The sequence below is a fragment of the Grammomys surdaster genome, unplaced genomic scaffold, assembly GCF_004785775.1.
Source record: "Grammomys surdaster isolate TR1022 unplaced genomic scaffold, NIH_TR_1.0 98, whole genome shotgun sequence".
Taxonomy (NCBI): domain Eukaryota; kingdom Metazoa; phylum Chordata; class Mammalia; order Rodentia; family Muridae; genus Grammomys; species Grammomys surdaster.
The window spans coordinates 473,726-490,502 of record NW_021604577.1 but is presented as its reverse complement, the minus strand read 5'-3'; the positions used below and the strand labels follow the sequence as shown (position 1 = coordinate 490,502).

At 42.0% G+C, this 16,777-nt stretch overlaps 1 protein-coding gene across 3 annotated transcripts in view; it reads left to right on the top strand.

The window, feature by feature from the left end:
* The window catches only part of Atl1 (atlastin GTPase 1), a 69,226-nt gene that overhangs the window by 5,807 nt on the left and 46,642 nt on the right, over positions 1 to 16,777 (top strand). For all 3 annotated transcript variants that reach the window (XM_028782067.1, XM_028782082.1, XM_028782076.1), the window contains exon 2: positions 10,852 to 11,039. In XM_028782067.1, the coding sequence (XP_028637900.1) occupies positions 11,006 to 11,039 (34 nt within the window). In that variant the 5' untranslated portion in view covers positions 10,852 to 11,005. The remainder of the gene's footprint in view (positions 1 to 10,851; positions 11,040 to 16,777) is intronic.

The window sequence follows — 16,777 nt, the reverse complement described above, 5'->3', positions numbered from 1 at the left end:
AATGAATATGAATTGAGGAATGTGTAATTCTCAGACTGTCTAGGGGATAATGACCTGCACAGAATTCCCTGCAGCATCATTGTCACACACCAGCATTCCAGTGATCTCAGTAGATACTGAAGGAAGTCAGATGGACTCTGGCTAGGGTGTTGTTCAAGAGAGGTCTAGAAGTAAAGATAAATGCTGAGGCTGTTTTCCCAGTTCCAAAATGTATGTGAGAATGGGCACACTGCACAGAGGAAACTCAGAAGAGGCACGTGAATGTTAATGAAGGTATGTGAAACTGGGGGACTAATAGGCCTAGTGTGACCCTGGTGCCTACAGGAGAAAATCAAGTTAAACCTTATCACCCGGAAGATTAGTTTAACTGTTAAAGACCTGAAAGACATTAGTGCAATTGTTAAAAGTCTGAGAGATGGAGCTGGAGGAATGGGTCAGAGGATAAGGACACTTGCTGCTCTTTCAGAGGACCCATGGTGACTGACCATCTCTAACTCCAGTTTTAGAGGACCCAACACTCACTTCTGATCATTGCAGTCACTGTACATGCAGGCAAAATACACATTCAAAAAAATTAAATCTGAGAGACAGAGGTTCAGTAGTGTCTTAATCCATTTTATGTTGTTATAACTGCAGACTGCAAATTCATATCTCTCAGTTCTGAAGGTTGCTTGTATCTGATATTGACATTTTGGTTATATTATCACTTAGGAAAAGGCAACAGGATAAGAACTTGCTAATGTGAAATAGGTAGATGAAGGAAACCCTTCATGAAAGAATGTAAGAGGGCCCAACCTTTATGACCTAATCATCCCTTAAAGGGGCCATGTTTTGACATGGTTACAATAGGGATTAAGTTTCCAACATACGAACTTTGGTGGACACATTCAAACCATCCCAAATAGACAAATTATCTTGGATATGTTTGTGAATTATATAAAAAATTACAACAGTTTCAGGGAGCTACCTCTACAGATAAAGAACTTGCTGAGCAAGTGTGACACCCTTAGTTCAGGTCCCAGCACCCATCTGAAAGCCAAGCATGGTGGCATCACCTGTAGCTCCTGTACTGGAAATGCAGAAATAAGAGGACAGCAGGGACTTTCTGGCCAGCCATTTTAGCTGAAACAGTGAGTCTGGGGTTCAGAGAGAAACCTTGCCTCAAAGAAATAAAAAGGTAGAAAAACAATTGAGGAAGACATTGTTAGTCCCTGGCCTCTACATGCACACACAAGAGTGAGCAAACATAGGGAAGCTTACTTGTACATGTGCATACATGTGTAAAACACACACACACACAGAGTCAATTAAATGTTTATGCCAATTAATTTGTAATACTGCATCTAGGAGCTTAACTAGAGCCTATAAACTTAAGCTTGGTAGCCTGAGCACAGCTGCTGACTTGAAGCCCAAAATCTTCCAGTTCCTGTGAACAAGGATAATCTGAAGTATTTGCCTTCCTGAGGCTGTGATAGGCTTTTCAGTGCAGTAACACAATATAATTCTAGACTGACCTTTGTTTCCTTGCTATCAAGAACATCATCATGGCAGTCTATTATTTGGATTCCATTATAGAAATAGGACCAGGGAGCAGGAAGTAGCTACCAGCCTACATACTTTAGAAACTAGACTATTCATGCAGATGTGATCTCATACATATAGTGATGGATTTTAGGGACTTAAGATAGGACTTCCATCAACTTAGGAGTTTGGGACCACACTGGGCAAAGTATTTTAACTCATTCCTTAAAACAAACCCAAATTATCCTTGTACCAGAGGATGAAACATAAATCCATGTAGTACTAGCATCTTATTGAATTTTATCCATCTCAGAGGATGAGAGAATGTGCTTGGCTGTCCTATTTGAATTCTGAAGACAATGTCCTACATTTACTGCTCTTTGATCCTTTCTCTCATACCACATGACTATCAGTTTTCATGGAACTTTGAACAAATAACATGGCTGATGTCCCATGCTATGTCTTTATACTTGGGTTTTAAGACTCAGCAGACCTGATGGCAAACACAAATATTATGCAAAATCTATTGTAAATCCAAAATGAGAATCATAGCACTAGGGGTCCTACCTAGGATTTTGGAATATGACCATGCTCTATCTGTGATGTCTACACTACTGAAAGCCAACTCTTGGCTTGCTACCAGGCATTGGCACATATTTAACTCCAGTCTATGGGATGCTAAGTGACAGTGTGACAAAAACTGGTCTTTAGGAACTGTGTGTTCTCTAGTTTACTGATCTATAAGTGCAGACAGCAGAATTCCGTTGTTGAATGGAACAGAACATACTGGGAAAGCTTGACATGATCTGGAAGAACAGGCCATGATCTGTAGATTTCTAAGAAACTTCCATGACATCGTCCGTTCTCTCGACACCCCATACCTCCTTTCTTCTACTTACATATACAGACTCAGGGTCAGTTAGCAGAGTAAGTACATGTACAGGCCTCGTTTATTAATAATCGTTATTCTGTGTTAGCACCAATGTGAAGAAGTTTGCTGCTGATTTATGTATGGCCCTACTCCCCAAAGAGGAATGTTGACAATGAAGAAAAGTTCTCCAGTGGGCACAATATTGAATAGTACATTTCATTGATCTTTTTTTTTTTATTAGGAAGGAGAGTTGACCCAAGTTATGAATTAATATTGATGTATGCATAGTAGGTAATAGATTGGTCAGTGACTTGGAAAGAAGAATATTCAAATTAAGGATGTCAGTAGATAAGGTATTGTTGATAGGTTATTAGTAATACACAGAATGTGAAAATATTTGTGAACCATACTACCCCAGACCTGAGAGTATCTACCCTGATAAGTGATTCTTCAAGGTGATATGCCCTGTAGAAGTAAACTAGCCAGTCTCTTTGCCCAGTCACTGTACTACTTGCTTAGTTGCCTCATGTGACAAGAACTTAAGCTAAATAGTAGACTCAACAGTATGGATTTCTGTTTGCCAAGTATAGTTCAGTTATTGCCATTGTGGAGTGTTTACCCTACTTATGTCAGAGGCCATGGCAGAGGCTCAAGTCTGATATTGTTGTCTAAATCAGCCAGTCATCTGATGGTAATTTAATTGTAGTAGATCTTTTCTATCTTGATGGGAAAGGCAATTTGCCTCCACAGAAACAGATTCATATTGCACGTGGTTTATTTTTCCTGTCATAAAGCTCTGTCTTACGGTTTTACTGCTGTAGCTAGACACCATGACCAAGGAAACTCTTATAAGAATAACATTTAATTGGGGCTGGCCTAATAGGTTCAGAAGCTCAATCCATTATCATCAAGGCAGGAACATGGCAGCATCCAGGCAGGCATGGTGCAGTTAGAGCTGAGAGTTCTACATCTTCATCTGAAGGCTGCTAGCAGAATACTGGCTTCCAGGTAGCTAGGATGAGAGTCTTCAAGCCCATGCTCACAGTGACACACATACTCCAACAGGGCCACACCTCCTAATAGTGCCACTCCTAGGGCCAAGCATATACAAACCATCACATTCCACTCCCTGGCCCCCATGGACTTATTCAAACATGTGAGTCTATGGGGGCCATACCAAAACATAGCATAATGCAAAGTACATTTAGTCCAACTTCCAAAGTCCCCACAGTCTGTAGCAGTCTCAACAATGTTTAAAGTCTAAAGTTCAAAGTCTCTTCTGAGATTCATCCAATCACTTAACTGTAATCCCCAAAGACAGGAAACCAGCTGGGCAAACTCTGAACTTTGCATCTCCATGTCTGATGTCAGCGGTCTTCAGATCTCCAACTCCTTTTTCATCTTTTTTTTTTTTAAAGATTTATTTATTTTATGTGAGTACACTGTCACTGTCTTCAGAAACACCAGAAGAGGGCATCAGATACAATTACAGATGGTTGTAAGCCACCATGTGGTTGCTGAGAATTGAACTCAGGACCTTTGAAAGAGTAGATGGTGCTCTTAACCACTTAGCCATCCCTCCAGCCCCTTTCTCATCTTTGTTGACCACAACAAACTTCTTTTCCTAGGCTGGTTCCACTCCCTGTTAGCAGCTTTCCTTAGCAGATAGCCCACGGCTCTGATATCTCAAACATCTTGGGGTCTCCAAGGCAACTTCACTGTTAGAGCTTTTGTTTCAATGTCTGGGATCCACACGTGATCTTCTGGGCTCCTCCAAAGGGCCAACATCATTTCTCCAGCTCTGCCCTCTGTAGTGCTCTAAGCTCAGGTTGATGCACTCCACTGCTCCTGTTCTTGGTGATCATCTCATGGTACTGGCATCTCCAGTACACTGGGGTTTTCCATTGCAACTAGGCTTCACCAATAGCCGCTCATAGGCTCTCTTTATGGTTCCAAGACCAAACAAACCCTTTGCATGACCTCTTCAGTCCTGAGCTGTCAACTGCAACTGGGGCTGCACCTTCACCCAATGGCCTTCTGTGGCCAGTGCCAAGCCTCAGCTGTTCTTCATTACTCTTTTATGCCTTCAAAACCATTACCACCTGGGTGACTCTTACACATAGTACAACTGCAGCACAAGGTATAACCTTGGCTATCTCTGGAACACAGGTTCTTTGTGCTCTCAGAAAACACCAGATTTCACTTCAGTGATGCTGGTCTCTTCTTAATCACTGCTAATTTCTTAGCTCCAGCTAATGAGCATCAATTGTCCCTGTTGTCCCTTCTATTTTGAACTCTAAAGCCAGAGCCAAATGGCCAAAACTGCTGAGTTCTGCTCCTTGTTGGGGCTGGAACATCCCGCCCCCCTTTCAGCTTTATCAATGCTGCAATTAAAGGCGTGTAGCGCCACACCTGGATTTAAGCTTTTCTTCACCTAGAACTTGCTCTATCCCAGACTGGCCTTGAACTCAGAGATCTGTTTGGCTTTATCTCCTGGGATTAAAGGTGTGTACCACCATGCCTGGATCTAAATTTAGCTGGATAGGATCTTGTCCTAGAATCCTACTCCCTTTATCTGCTAACTCCTAGAACATAGGATTCAGTTCCATTTTACTTCCTGGTGCCCCTTTAATATTTAAAGGAGTATATATTTTATATCTTTCCTTTCTAAGTTTGCTATTCTTGTTCAAAATGCTCTTCATGAGACTTAACCAGAGAACAAAGTCTATATGGTGGATGTTTCTGAGACTTCCTTTGTCAAAGCAAATAATCTGAGTCTGTTCACCTTAGCCTCAGTCAGATTCTTTGGACAATGGCAAGAAGCAGCCACATTCTTCATCAAACTATAACAAGAACAGTCTCTCCACCACATACTAAAATTCTTCTCCTCTGAAACCTCTAGAATATGTTCAAGCTAGATAGAGTAGGTAGCTTGAATCACATGATAGAAGTCCCAAGTAAAGAATGGAAGAAAATACAAATCTGGTTCTTCTTGTTGAAGGTACCATCTTGTATGTTCATGTTATTCCATTAGAGGGAAATATTGTTTTTTATTTAAGCCATTAGAACTTGTTTTACACAGCCCAATTTACTCCCTAACTAGTATAATCCATATTTTGAACTGATCAGTTATCTGCCAAGGTCAACCTATTTCATGTGAGAGTTTTTAAGCCTTTTTGAGATACATGCAAAAGCATGCTAATGGATACAAATACCTCTTCAAACTGCTTGTTATAGACTCATATACTACAGAAGGAAGCAGCAGGTTTGAGTATGGTGATGGGAAAACTAAGTTAGGAAGGACTTTATTTATGATGAGGTAAAATGAATGTGAAAAAGGACAAAACAAGAAAAATTAATGGAGGGTACAGAGGAAAAAACAGTTTAAATTTAAGATTTTTGAGATGCAAGAGCTTTACCTCAAAGTTTATTCATGTTGTAGCATGTATCAGTATTTATTTTTCCTTCTGACTAAATAGTATTTCATTGTAAGGATTGTTAGTATTCTGTCTAAACTCCACCTCCACAGTTATCTGGCAACACCCAGGTATGCTCCTCCCCACAGTTACCTGGCAACAGCCAGGTAGGCGTGCCCACTATAAAAGGGGCTGCTTGCCTCCTCTCTCTCTTACTCTCTTACTCTCTTGCCTATAGGTTCTCCTCGCCCTTCCTCCCTTCCCTTACCCCTCTCTCCACGTGGTCATGGCCGGCCTCTACCCTCTCTCCCCTTCTCTCTCTCCCCCCAACCCCTGCTCTCCCACTCTCTTAATAAACCCCCTCCCCTTTAGAACCGTTTGGTCTGGTGTTGTCTGTTCCAAGTTGCGCACTGAAGTCTAACAAGGATATCTCACACTTTGTTTACCCATTCATTATTTGGCATTTGAGATATTCTTAGTTGGGTTTTGTTGCTGTGAAGAGGCACCACGACCACAATAACTCTTATAAGGAAAACATTTAATTGGAGCTGGCTTATGGTTCAGTGGTTTAGTCCATTATTATCATGGAGGGAAGCATAGCACCATACAGTCAGACATGGTGCTGGAGAGGTAGCTGAGCATTCTATATCTGCATGGGCAGACACCAAGGAAAGAGAGAGTGACACTGGGCCTGGTTTGAGCTTCTAAAACCTCAAAGCTCAAGCTAGTGACACTCTCACAAATAAGGCTATAAGGACTCCAACAAGGCCACAAGTCCTAATTCTTTCAAATAATGCCACTCTCTATGAGCCTATGGGGCCATTTTCATTCAAACCACCACAGGTTGCTTCTGTTTCTTCTGTATTACTAACACTACCATTTCTAGACAAGCTTCTGTGTGGACTAACATTGTAATTTCTTTGGGATATATACCTAGAAGGAGAATTGCTGAATTGCATAGCAATCCTATAGTTAGTTTAAGGAGCTACCAGACTTCTTTTTCATGCTGCTGTAGCATTTTATGTCTTTACCTGTAGTGTGTGAAGGAGTCAGTTTCCCTACATACTCATCAGTGCTTTCTGTTGTCTGTTTTGGTCATGGTCACCATAGATGTGATGTGGTAACATTTGGTTTTGATTTGCATTTCTGTAACGACTAAAGATGTCCTACTGACCATTTACATGTGTTCACTTGGAACATATAAAACATTTTAGAACTTTTGGCTACTTAAAATTTCAGATTATTTGTATTTTTATTATGTCATACTAATATCTTAGATTATACTTCAATGGCTCAGAGTTCATTCTATCCTCCCTCTTCTACACCTTAGGTAACTATCTTTTATCTCTTTCATTATGTGCTTTATATCTCTTTAATCCTAGTACATACATAATTTCTAACCCATAGATGCTAAGGAATACAAAACTAAGCAACAACAAAAGAATACAGTTCCTATATTTAGTTCCTGTTTTATTTATTTATTTATTTATTTATTTATTTATTTATTTAAGCACTCACTATGTGGTTCACTTTGGCACTGAGTTTATTTATTCAAGATTCGCCTTGGAGCCGGGCGGTGGTGGTACACGCCTTTAATCCCAGCACTTGGGAGGCAGAGACAGGCGGATTTCTGAGTTCGAGGCCAGCCTGGTCTACAGAGTGAGTTCCAGGACAGCCAGAATTACACAGAGAAACCCTGTCTCGAAAAAAACAAAAACAAAAAACAACAAAAAAAAAGATTCACCTTGGACTTGAAATCCTCATTTTTCATCCTCTAAGTGATGTGTTAAGTTCACTGTTATTTTATTGACTAAACTTTACATTTGTTATTTGGAGGAGAAGATATATAGAGGTCAGAGAATAAGTTGCTGGAGTTGGTTCTTTTCTTCTACCATGTGAGACTGAGGATTGTCCCAGGCTGTCAGGCTTGGCAGCAAGTGTCTTACCTGCTGAACTCTGCTACTGACCTTCACTTTTATGTTAAATGGAGTTTTGCAGTTGAACTTTAGTTCCTTCCGTATCTTGTACTTGATGGTAGCCAAAGGACTAAAACACAATTCTGTCCACATGCTGGTTGGTTTACTTATTTATCTTGGGAATGTGAAACTGTCATGACCGTAAGAGAGCGTGTACACAGACAACACTTGGAGAACATCGGTACTCCAGTCCCTTCTGCCATTTTCATTACGCTGGCCCCACCTACCTCCCATCAGCAACCCATCTCATTGTCTCCTGGTTTATTTCTACTGTATTCATCACACAGATACATCAAAACATTATCTTGTAGCCATTTCTATTTTATGGAAGGGTATATTATTAGTTCTTTGAGCCATCATTCATTGAAATGGGTGGAAATCACTTTTGTCAGTTTAGAATGATTTTCTGAGTATTTTAAGAACAACTGCTGGTACACTGTGCAGTTGTATTTCTCTTAGACAACCCTTCTGCAATGTGTGAACATTTCACTTGATTCTAGTATTTTACAATTACAGCTCTCCCACACACAACAAATAACTCTTTATGTTTATTTTCATATAAAATATTTTCTTTGGATTTATTAAGTTCATGGTTAAAAAGTAAATAAAATCCACAGCCCAGACATGTGGTGCACATGTTTAATCCCAATACTCAGGAGGTAGAGGCAGGAAAATCTCTGAGTTGGAGGCCAAGTTGGTCTACATAGTGAGTTCTGGACCAACCAGGATTGCATATGAGACTCTGTTTCAAACTATATATAATAAAGTAAAATAAATTTAGGCATGGCAGTAGCACGTACTTATAATGGATTACTCAGGAGTTGGAATCAAGAAAACCAGGGATCATGTCAAACCTAGGCTGTGAGGCAATATCCTGTCATAGGTAAACTATTGCAGAAATGCCTACATAAAGAAGCAGGGAACAGTGGCGCTCCAGCAGCAGTGAGCACAGCCTGACAGGAGCCAGAGCTGCCTGGAGAAATGCCTCATTCTAGTTCTGAGGTAGGGAAATAGGAGGGAGCCCTGAAACATTGCCTTGTGCTAGAAAACAAGGAAGTGCCTAAAGTAAATTAGGCAAATGTTAATTTAAAAATATAGGAGCAGACTCAAAGAGGCTCCTTTGGGCTAAATCTAGGAAAATTTGAAAATTAAAGAGCAGGAGGGCTGAAGAGATGTCTCAGTGGCTAAGAGCACCCACTGTGTAAGGATGATGGCCTGAATTCAAGGAGAAAACCTCAATTGAGAAAAATGCCTTCTTTAGATCTGGCTATAGAATATTTTCTTAATTAATGATTGATAGGAGAGGACCTAGCCCATTTTGAGTGTTCCTCTCTTTGATCCTGGGTTCTTAAAGAATGTAAGCTGGGCAAACCAGTAAGCACAGCCCTCCATGGCTTCTACATAAGATTCTGCCTCCAGGTTCCTGCCCTGTATGAGTTTTTGTTCTGACTTTCTTCAGTAATGAACAGCAGTGTGGAAGTCTAGCCAAATAAACCTTCCCCAACTTGCTTTTTGGTTGTGATGTTTCATTCCAGCAATAGAAGGCCTAACTAAGAAAATGACCAAGGCAACTTATGGGAGAAAGGATTTATTTTGGGCTTCAGTTCTAGAGGGTGGAGTCTGTTACTATCTAGACTGGGAAGCATGGTAGCAGGCTGGCAGCATGCTAGGAACAGTGAGGAGCTCACATATTCAACTGCAAGCAGCAAGTAAGTTCTCAATGACATATTTCCTCCAGCAAGACCACAGTTGGTAAACTTACTGGAACAGTGCCACTAACTGAAGACCAAGTGTTCAAATGTCTAAGATTATTGAGAGATATCTCATCCAAACCATCCTACCATCCTAGGGATGCTCAACATATAAAAGATGTGTGTGTGTGTGTGCGTGTGTGTGTGTGTGTGGTGGGGGGAGGGAGGGAGGGAGGGAGGGAGGGATGGGAAGAGGGAAGGAGAGAATGAGAAATGCTGACTGTAAAATGCAAAGAAATTACACAAATGTTTTAAAATTTCCATTTAAAATAATAAAAAGTAATTCAGATAAGGATACCAGGATGTGCTGAAGTCATTAAGTGAAAAATCGTTGGGCAACAGTTGAAGACACACTATATACATAGTTATTTACTGAGGCTTTTTTTGTAATGTCCAGTCTCATAGTATTTACCTATAGATTACTTCACTAAAAGGGGATATGGGTTTTTACAAAAGTGAGGAGTTGCTTGTAACATGTTCCACTTAAGTAGAGACCATGGATCTATTCTTTAAGAGGTTGGTAGTGTGTGGATCAGTGGAGTATAGGCAAGAGATAACTGAGGAGATAAATGAGGGTGAAAATATTTAATGGTCAAAGAGCAGGAAGGGATGGTGTCTGTAGGATGCTGACTGCATCAGAAGTTTGGGTAGAGAGGCAGGACATCAAAAAGAAAGAGTAAGAGTATTTTAAAAGTGTTTGTTGCATTTTGCTTTTCCTTCATATTTGCCTGCAACCTTTATGGCTGGCAGGGCACCCTGTACCACCCAGACTATGGAGCCTGATTTTAGTTGGCACGAGTGCTCGTGTTTGTGTGTGTGTGTGTGTGTGTGTGTGTGTGTGTGTGTGTGATCTTCAGGTAGTCTTTACAACTTTGGGGTAGATGTTGCAATTAGACATTGAACTAGTTACAAATTACAGTGAACCTCTAGCTTACTTTGATCTAAATTAGCTTAATTTTAAGATCTAGTCTTGCTTAGCATACATATACAACTAGGCAAGTTATCCTCTTTTAAAAATATGACATTACTTTTAAAATTTGTCCAAATGTTGTTAGCATGAATTGGAACAGCCAGGATAATGATGATTTGTATATTTCTGTCGCTAGATAATGCTTTTAAATTCTGTGAAAGTGTGCAGGGGTACTGTTTGTTTGTGTGTGTTTTCTGTTGAAAACAATGCGATATGTAGTCTGTCAACGTCTTCACAGTCTGGGGGTGGGCCAAGGTACAGAGGGTGTGACGCTGGTATTTGTGTGAACTCCAGCTGGTGATGCTGAGCTCCCTTCATCAGCTTTCCCCTCCCTTTTCCTCCCCAGTCCTTCCCACCAGCGCCACAGCAGCATCCTCAGAATCTGAGCGAACTGCGCCCAGAACGGGCACAGAGAATCTTAACTGCCAGAAACCTGCGGGGCCCTGGAGAAGACCGCAAGAGCAGTGACAGCGCCTTGCCACACCAGCCTACAGACCGCCATGGCCAAGAGCCGCAGGGACAGAAACAGTTGGGGTGAGTAGCAATCGGTAACTTGTGCAGCCTTCACAGGATCTGGCCTAGTGTTTTCTTCTGCGGGGTTCCAGCCTCTGCAGCCAAAGACTGCTCACTGCTCCGAGGAATCGCCCTGTCACCAGTGCTGAGCCTGGTGCAGGCCGGGCCTGCGGCTCCTTCCCCATCCTGTGCCGCCTCCTCCCAGCATTTGGACAGCACCCACCTCGTAGCTCCCGGGACTCTGGGCTCCGCCCTAGAGATAGGTTGGAAGGTGGACGCAGAGGGTGGTCTAGGGTTGTGGTTTGCCAGCAAAGAGGGGAACAGGGTGGATCTGGAGCAGGCGGAGCCCCAACCAGCTTTCTGGGGCAAGGGCTTATTTGGATGCTGGACTCTGGGCGGGCGGTGGAACAATGAGGTGGAGCGCGCGGTCTAGGACACTGCGCTGCACTAGCATCTCAGCAGCCTGGGAGACAGGGTACCCTCCTGAGAGTCTCCAGCACTATACACTTACTTCAGTTTGAGGTTAGTAGAGGAATGGGGAAGAAGGCGAGCAGAGTTGGGGTTTCTAGCCCGCTGGCTGACTCGGACCTGTCGCCTAATTCAGACTCGCTTCAAGCCTGGCTTTGTTCTTCAATTTTTACCTTGTGGAGATACTGGAGATGATTCAGCACCGGGCCTAGGGAAGGGCTGGGCCTAGTGGGTTCACGCGCGAGTGGGTGGGCGGTGCTCACGCAGGCAGAGAGGAGAGGAGCGCAGCGATGCGGGAGAAACCGCACCCCGCCTGCTATGCTGTTCCTGACCAGATCTGGAAGAGCGTGGGCAGGCTGGGCAGCCTTGTAGGATTGGGCTCCAGGTTTCTTGCAGGCACAGTGCTTAGCTCATCAACATTCTAACTAAAGCCCTATAAACTAATTTTATGATCGGAACCAGTGCTGATCTCAAACCATAGACAGGTGGTGCATAAAGAAACATTGTATTCAACTGGCTTTGCCTTGTTATTGTTTTGAAAGTTCACGCCCACTAGGGGAGTTCAGTGCTCCTTGGTTCTCTGATTCTAAGTTCTATTTGTGTCTATCTTACTAAGAGGATAGTTGTACCTTCTAGTTAGTTACTTATTTTCCTTTGTTAAAAAATTATAATGCCTCCTTGCTTTCCATTGATGCGATGGTCACAAGATCAGCTAGGTTCTTGGTTGCTGTGGAAAGGTGGGGCAGGCAGGCAGTAGTCAGAAGCAATTTCATTTCCAAGATCACCAAGCCTGGATTTCAATATTGTAGATAGTGTTTGCTTTCTTTGAAAACTTGGTTGAAGGTTTCTAGTGTCCCTTTGCATCTTGTTCTCCCTCTAGAATAGGATTTTTGAATACTGTTGACCATCACAGTGAAGGAGCATATGTTCAACTTGGATTTTCGTATTATTCTCTGGGTTGGATTGTTGACTCCACCCAGCTAGGACCCAGGTATGCAGAAATTTATTCTGAGAATTAAATTTTTTCTTATTATCTTTTGGCTCATTATTCTTCAGTCTTTGGTTACAGATTTCTTAGATAGTGGGTTCCCCACCCTCTTTGTGTGTGCCATTCTCAAATGAGATTTACATAAGGTCACACTGGAAACTTAACAGAAATACAGGTCCCCACAGCATCTAGCCAGGGGTTTTGAGTCAACAGGTCTGGAGTAAGGCCTAGAAACTTGTCTTTTGATTAGTTAGTATTGTAAGTAGTTGAGCAGCTAGCCTGTGATGTTACTTTGAGAAACCATCTCTTAGCTCATTTATGTTTAATAATCATCTTCCTAACATTTCAAAAGTTCCTATTGTCCAGAGTCATCAGGACAATATTGTAAGTGATAAATTAGGAGGAAATGTCATAGTCATTACTTGTCCACTAGAAATTTTAAATAAACACTGGAATTGAAGAGGTAGGCATTGTTAATGATTGGGAAATCTGAGATTAGAGAGCCTAAGTGTGATTTCAATGATTTGTGGGGATGCTCACTACTATGGCTTTACTTGCTGTGAAGTATCTATAAGTTATTTAGGAAATACAGTGATAAGAGGCAGAAATTTTAACAAAGATGTTAACCATTCCTACCTTAATTCCACTTTATTCCCAGAACCTGCTATAGTACTGTGTGCCTGGCAGATGCACATGACAGCATTTCCAATGCAGAGTCATCTGAATTATCCCATTTGCTCTTTAGCCTTTAAAGTACTCATGTCTTATCTATTTTGTAGATGGAAAAAATGGAAGTCACTGGTAGGATAAATGACTTAAAGTCATATATTTTGTAAGTTAGAAAATTGTAGTTAGAAGCTAAGGTATTCTTCTGATTTACTTTTTGTAGCATGGTACCATGGAGTGTTTTTACAAATGAATGAGTTGGAGTGTGGGGATAATATGGAAATCAGGTTCTCACAAGAAGCCACAGGTTTCTCTAATGAGAAAATAGTCCACTGATGCTTAAAGATAACAGTACAGTGGCCCTTTCACCTAGCTGACATCAGAGACATCATAAAGACAAAAATGAAGCAGAGTAGATAACCCAGTCTCTGAAAATACAATGATTCCCAAGTAAAGAACAAGAAAGTCATTTGCAAACAAAACTCAGGACCCTATAGAACTTTGAGATGAGGATTCTTTTACTGAGGGGACAGTGCCTTTCTACAGAGATCAGGGAGGCTAGAGAGCAGAAAAACTTACATTGTTTACCAGAGTTTGGAGTGGTATTGAGGATCCTACTCAGAGTCACCACTGGGAAGCAGGTATGTGAACTCCATTGAGAATCTACCACCTGAACCTGAGTCTGCATGAAGGAAGTTTGAGTATATGTTAGTTCTTAAGAGTTGACCTTTCAAGAGTAGACATTATTATTGTTATTTTAATGATTGGGAAATTTGAGATTAGAGAGCCTAAGGAACTTGCCAGAGGCATCACAGTTTCTGTGTTCTAGACTAGTTTGTAACTCAGGGTTGGTAATTTCTACAATTCTTGTACTGAGGACTAGAAGCTAGAGCAGTGCTAAAGGCTGTCACAACAAGCTTATTTAGGAATAAGCTGGTAGAAGTCAGTGCTCTATAAACTCAATCACTTTGGACTAGAAAAGGCGATAAAGTGTGCTAGTGTGGATGGTAAAGGGGACAGATGGATATCAGAAACAGTAGCCCAAAAAGCAGTCTTTGAGTGCAGGCTGGAGCACATCTACTAGAAAGAGAACAACAGTGTATACTGTTTTGTTTGTTTATTTCTGTTAACTTTCTCCAAAACTAAAGATACAATGCAAGAATTTAGTTTTCTACAGTTTGACAAAAACTGATAGTACAATAGTATCTTATAAAAATGTTTGAAATAAAGTGTTAATTTGAGCTACCTTAGAACAAAGCCCATCTTAGCTGCACAGTAAATATAAGAAATTTCTATTTGTAGAAAAGGCATTTGTGGAAATTTAAGGTAAGAAAGTTTTAGGCTTCTGGTTTTGTTTTTGAGGGGAGACTGACAGTGGTCAGGATATAATACAGGTATGAGCAGAACTATAGTGAATGGCTTAATATTGAAGAGGGAAGGTATGGAACTTGTTTAACAAGCTTGTTAAACTTGAAGCTTGAAGCTTGGGAATAAGAGAAACAGATTTGAAAAGCTAAACGCAAGTCATGAGCCCTGAGGTCTCACTAGTAGAGCTGACAACAAGCATCATATGCAGCAGGGAAAGAAGCAAGAAGCAAAGTTAGGATGTGAAGTGAGTGAAGGAAATAAGTGAAAGTAAAGAAATATTGGAATAAAAAAGCACCATGTTTCCAGGTCTTAGAGCAAAGTCCAGGTCCAGATTCTAGTATAGGTTTTAAGGTAGAAGAAGCTTTCAGAGTTTAATACAAGGTCATGATGTCAGTCCCGCTCCAGGTTTAGAGCCAAGGTTATCTCAGAGGACACAGCTGCTCTCTCCCAAGTCTACTCAGGCCTGTCATTCTGGGAATCAGGAAAACCCTGACCGAAGCCTGTTATCTCAGAAATGTGAGCTGAGTTTGTATACTATACAAAGAGATTGTAAAGACCTATCCTTTAGATAAATTCCATTACTGATGTTGTGTATGACTAGCAGTCTAAGAGTTCAAGTGAATTTTCCTTTGTGTGTTTTGGAAATATAAATAATATCAAAGAAGCTGAAGAACATGGTGGTGAAATGGAGCTTAACTAGAGTAGAACAGAGCTGATGTCTCTCTAGCAAAAAGACCATATACCCAGCAACAGGCATTTACATGAGTGAACTACGTATGCCAGAACACACTGTCAGGATTATTATGACAGAGGGTATGATTGAGGTTATGACGATCGGGACTACTATGGTTAATCATATGCAGAAGATGGAAAAGCTAGTGAATGAAGAGTTACTCAAGACAGAGGTCAGATCTAAACAGGATGCCACATTCTTCTTCCTATGGACACGGAGGAAACAGAGTACATTCCATATCATGATCCTACTCTTTTCCTGACTACTGAAGTGTGAAGTTGACTTTCTAGAACCTGCCTTAGAGCTGGGCTATTGTTTAAGGTCATTATTGCTTATCGCCTTTTCTTTAAAAAGTGACAATGCCTAGCTATATTAGTTATTTTTCTTATTTTTATGATGAACTAATTGAGAAAAACAACTTAAAGAAGAAGGGTTTATTGGGGCTTATGATTTAGGAGGGAGATTAACAGGAAGCAGGAAAAGCAGACAGGAAGTAGGGCCTAGCTACAAAACCTCAAGGTCTACTCCCATTGACCCACTTCCTTCATCAAGCCTCTACCTCCTAAAAGTTCTACAACATTGTCACACAGTGCCTCCAATAGTGAACCAAGTGTTCCAGTATGTGACTCTGTGGAGGATGTTTTTCCACATACCTTGTCCTTATAAAACAAAACAACACAAATTTCTGTGAGGGGCTGGGCCAGCTCTCCTAGTCTCATACTGTCAAGGCTGGCCCACCTGTGCCTTAGCCATCAGCCTGCCAACACAGCCCCACTGTGTTGCTCAGGTGAGGTGCAGGGCCTGGTTCCTGAGCCAGCAAGGGGCAGGAACCACTCATCAGCTCTCATGACCCCAGGACAAGTTCACCCAACTTCTACAGCTGGTGAGGGGCCAGGTCAGGGGCATTGCCCTTGTACCCATGCCACCTCACAGGTGACTAGGGGCTGGGCCAACTCTCCCTGCTCTTGCTCTTAAGACTGGCTCACTTGTATCCCTGCCACCAGGGTCAACTGGTGTCCAGATGAGGTGCAGGGCTGGCTTTTCCCAATTGCTACAGCTGGTGAGGGGCAGGGATAGCTCTCCCAAGCTCATGACCGTGTTAGCAGCTTTCCCAACTGCTAGAGGTATGGGGGCAGGGGGCTCATTGTCTCTGTGTCCGTGCCACCCCACAGCAGACAAGTGGTGGGATCAGCTTTCTCATAATCATGCCTGGGGAAGACTCACCCATTACCTCCCCCCTGACCTCAACCAGGGCCAGGCCCACTGTTCTGTGGCAGCACTCAAGAGCACCACATACTGTGAGGGGCAGGGCCAGCTATACACAGACCCTGGACACCCACATGGTTCTCAGCAGCTGCCCCAACCAGGGACACTCCCATGATCTCTAGTAGTAATATGAGCCACAGACTTCGACTCTGATCCCTGGTGCTATGCAGCCATGGACTTAGACATGGTCTTCTAAGGCAGCTCGGGATGCTGTCTTCCTTCCTTCCTTCCTTCCTTCCTTCCTTCCTTCCTTCCTTCCTTCCTTCCTTC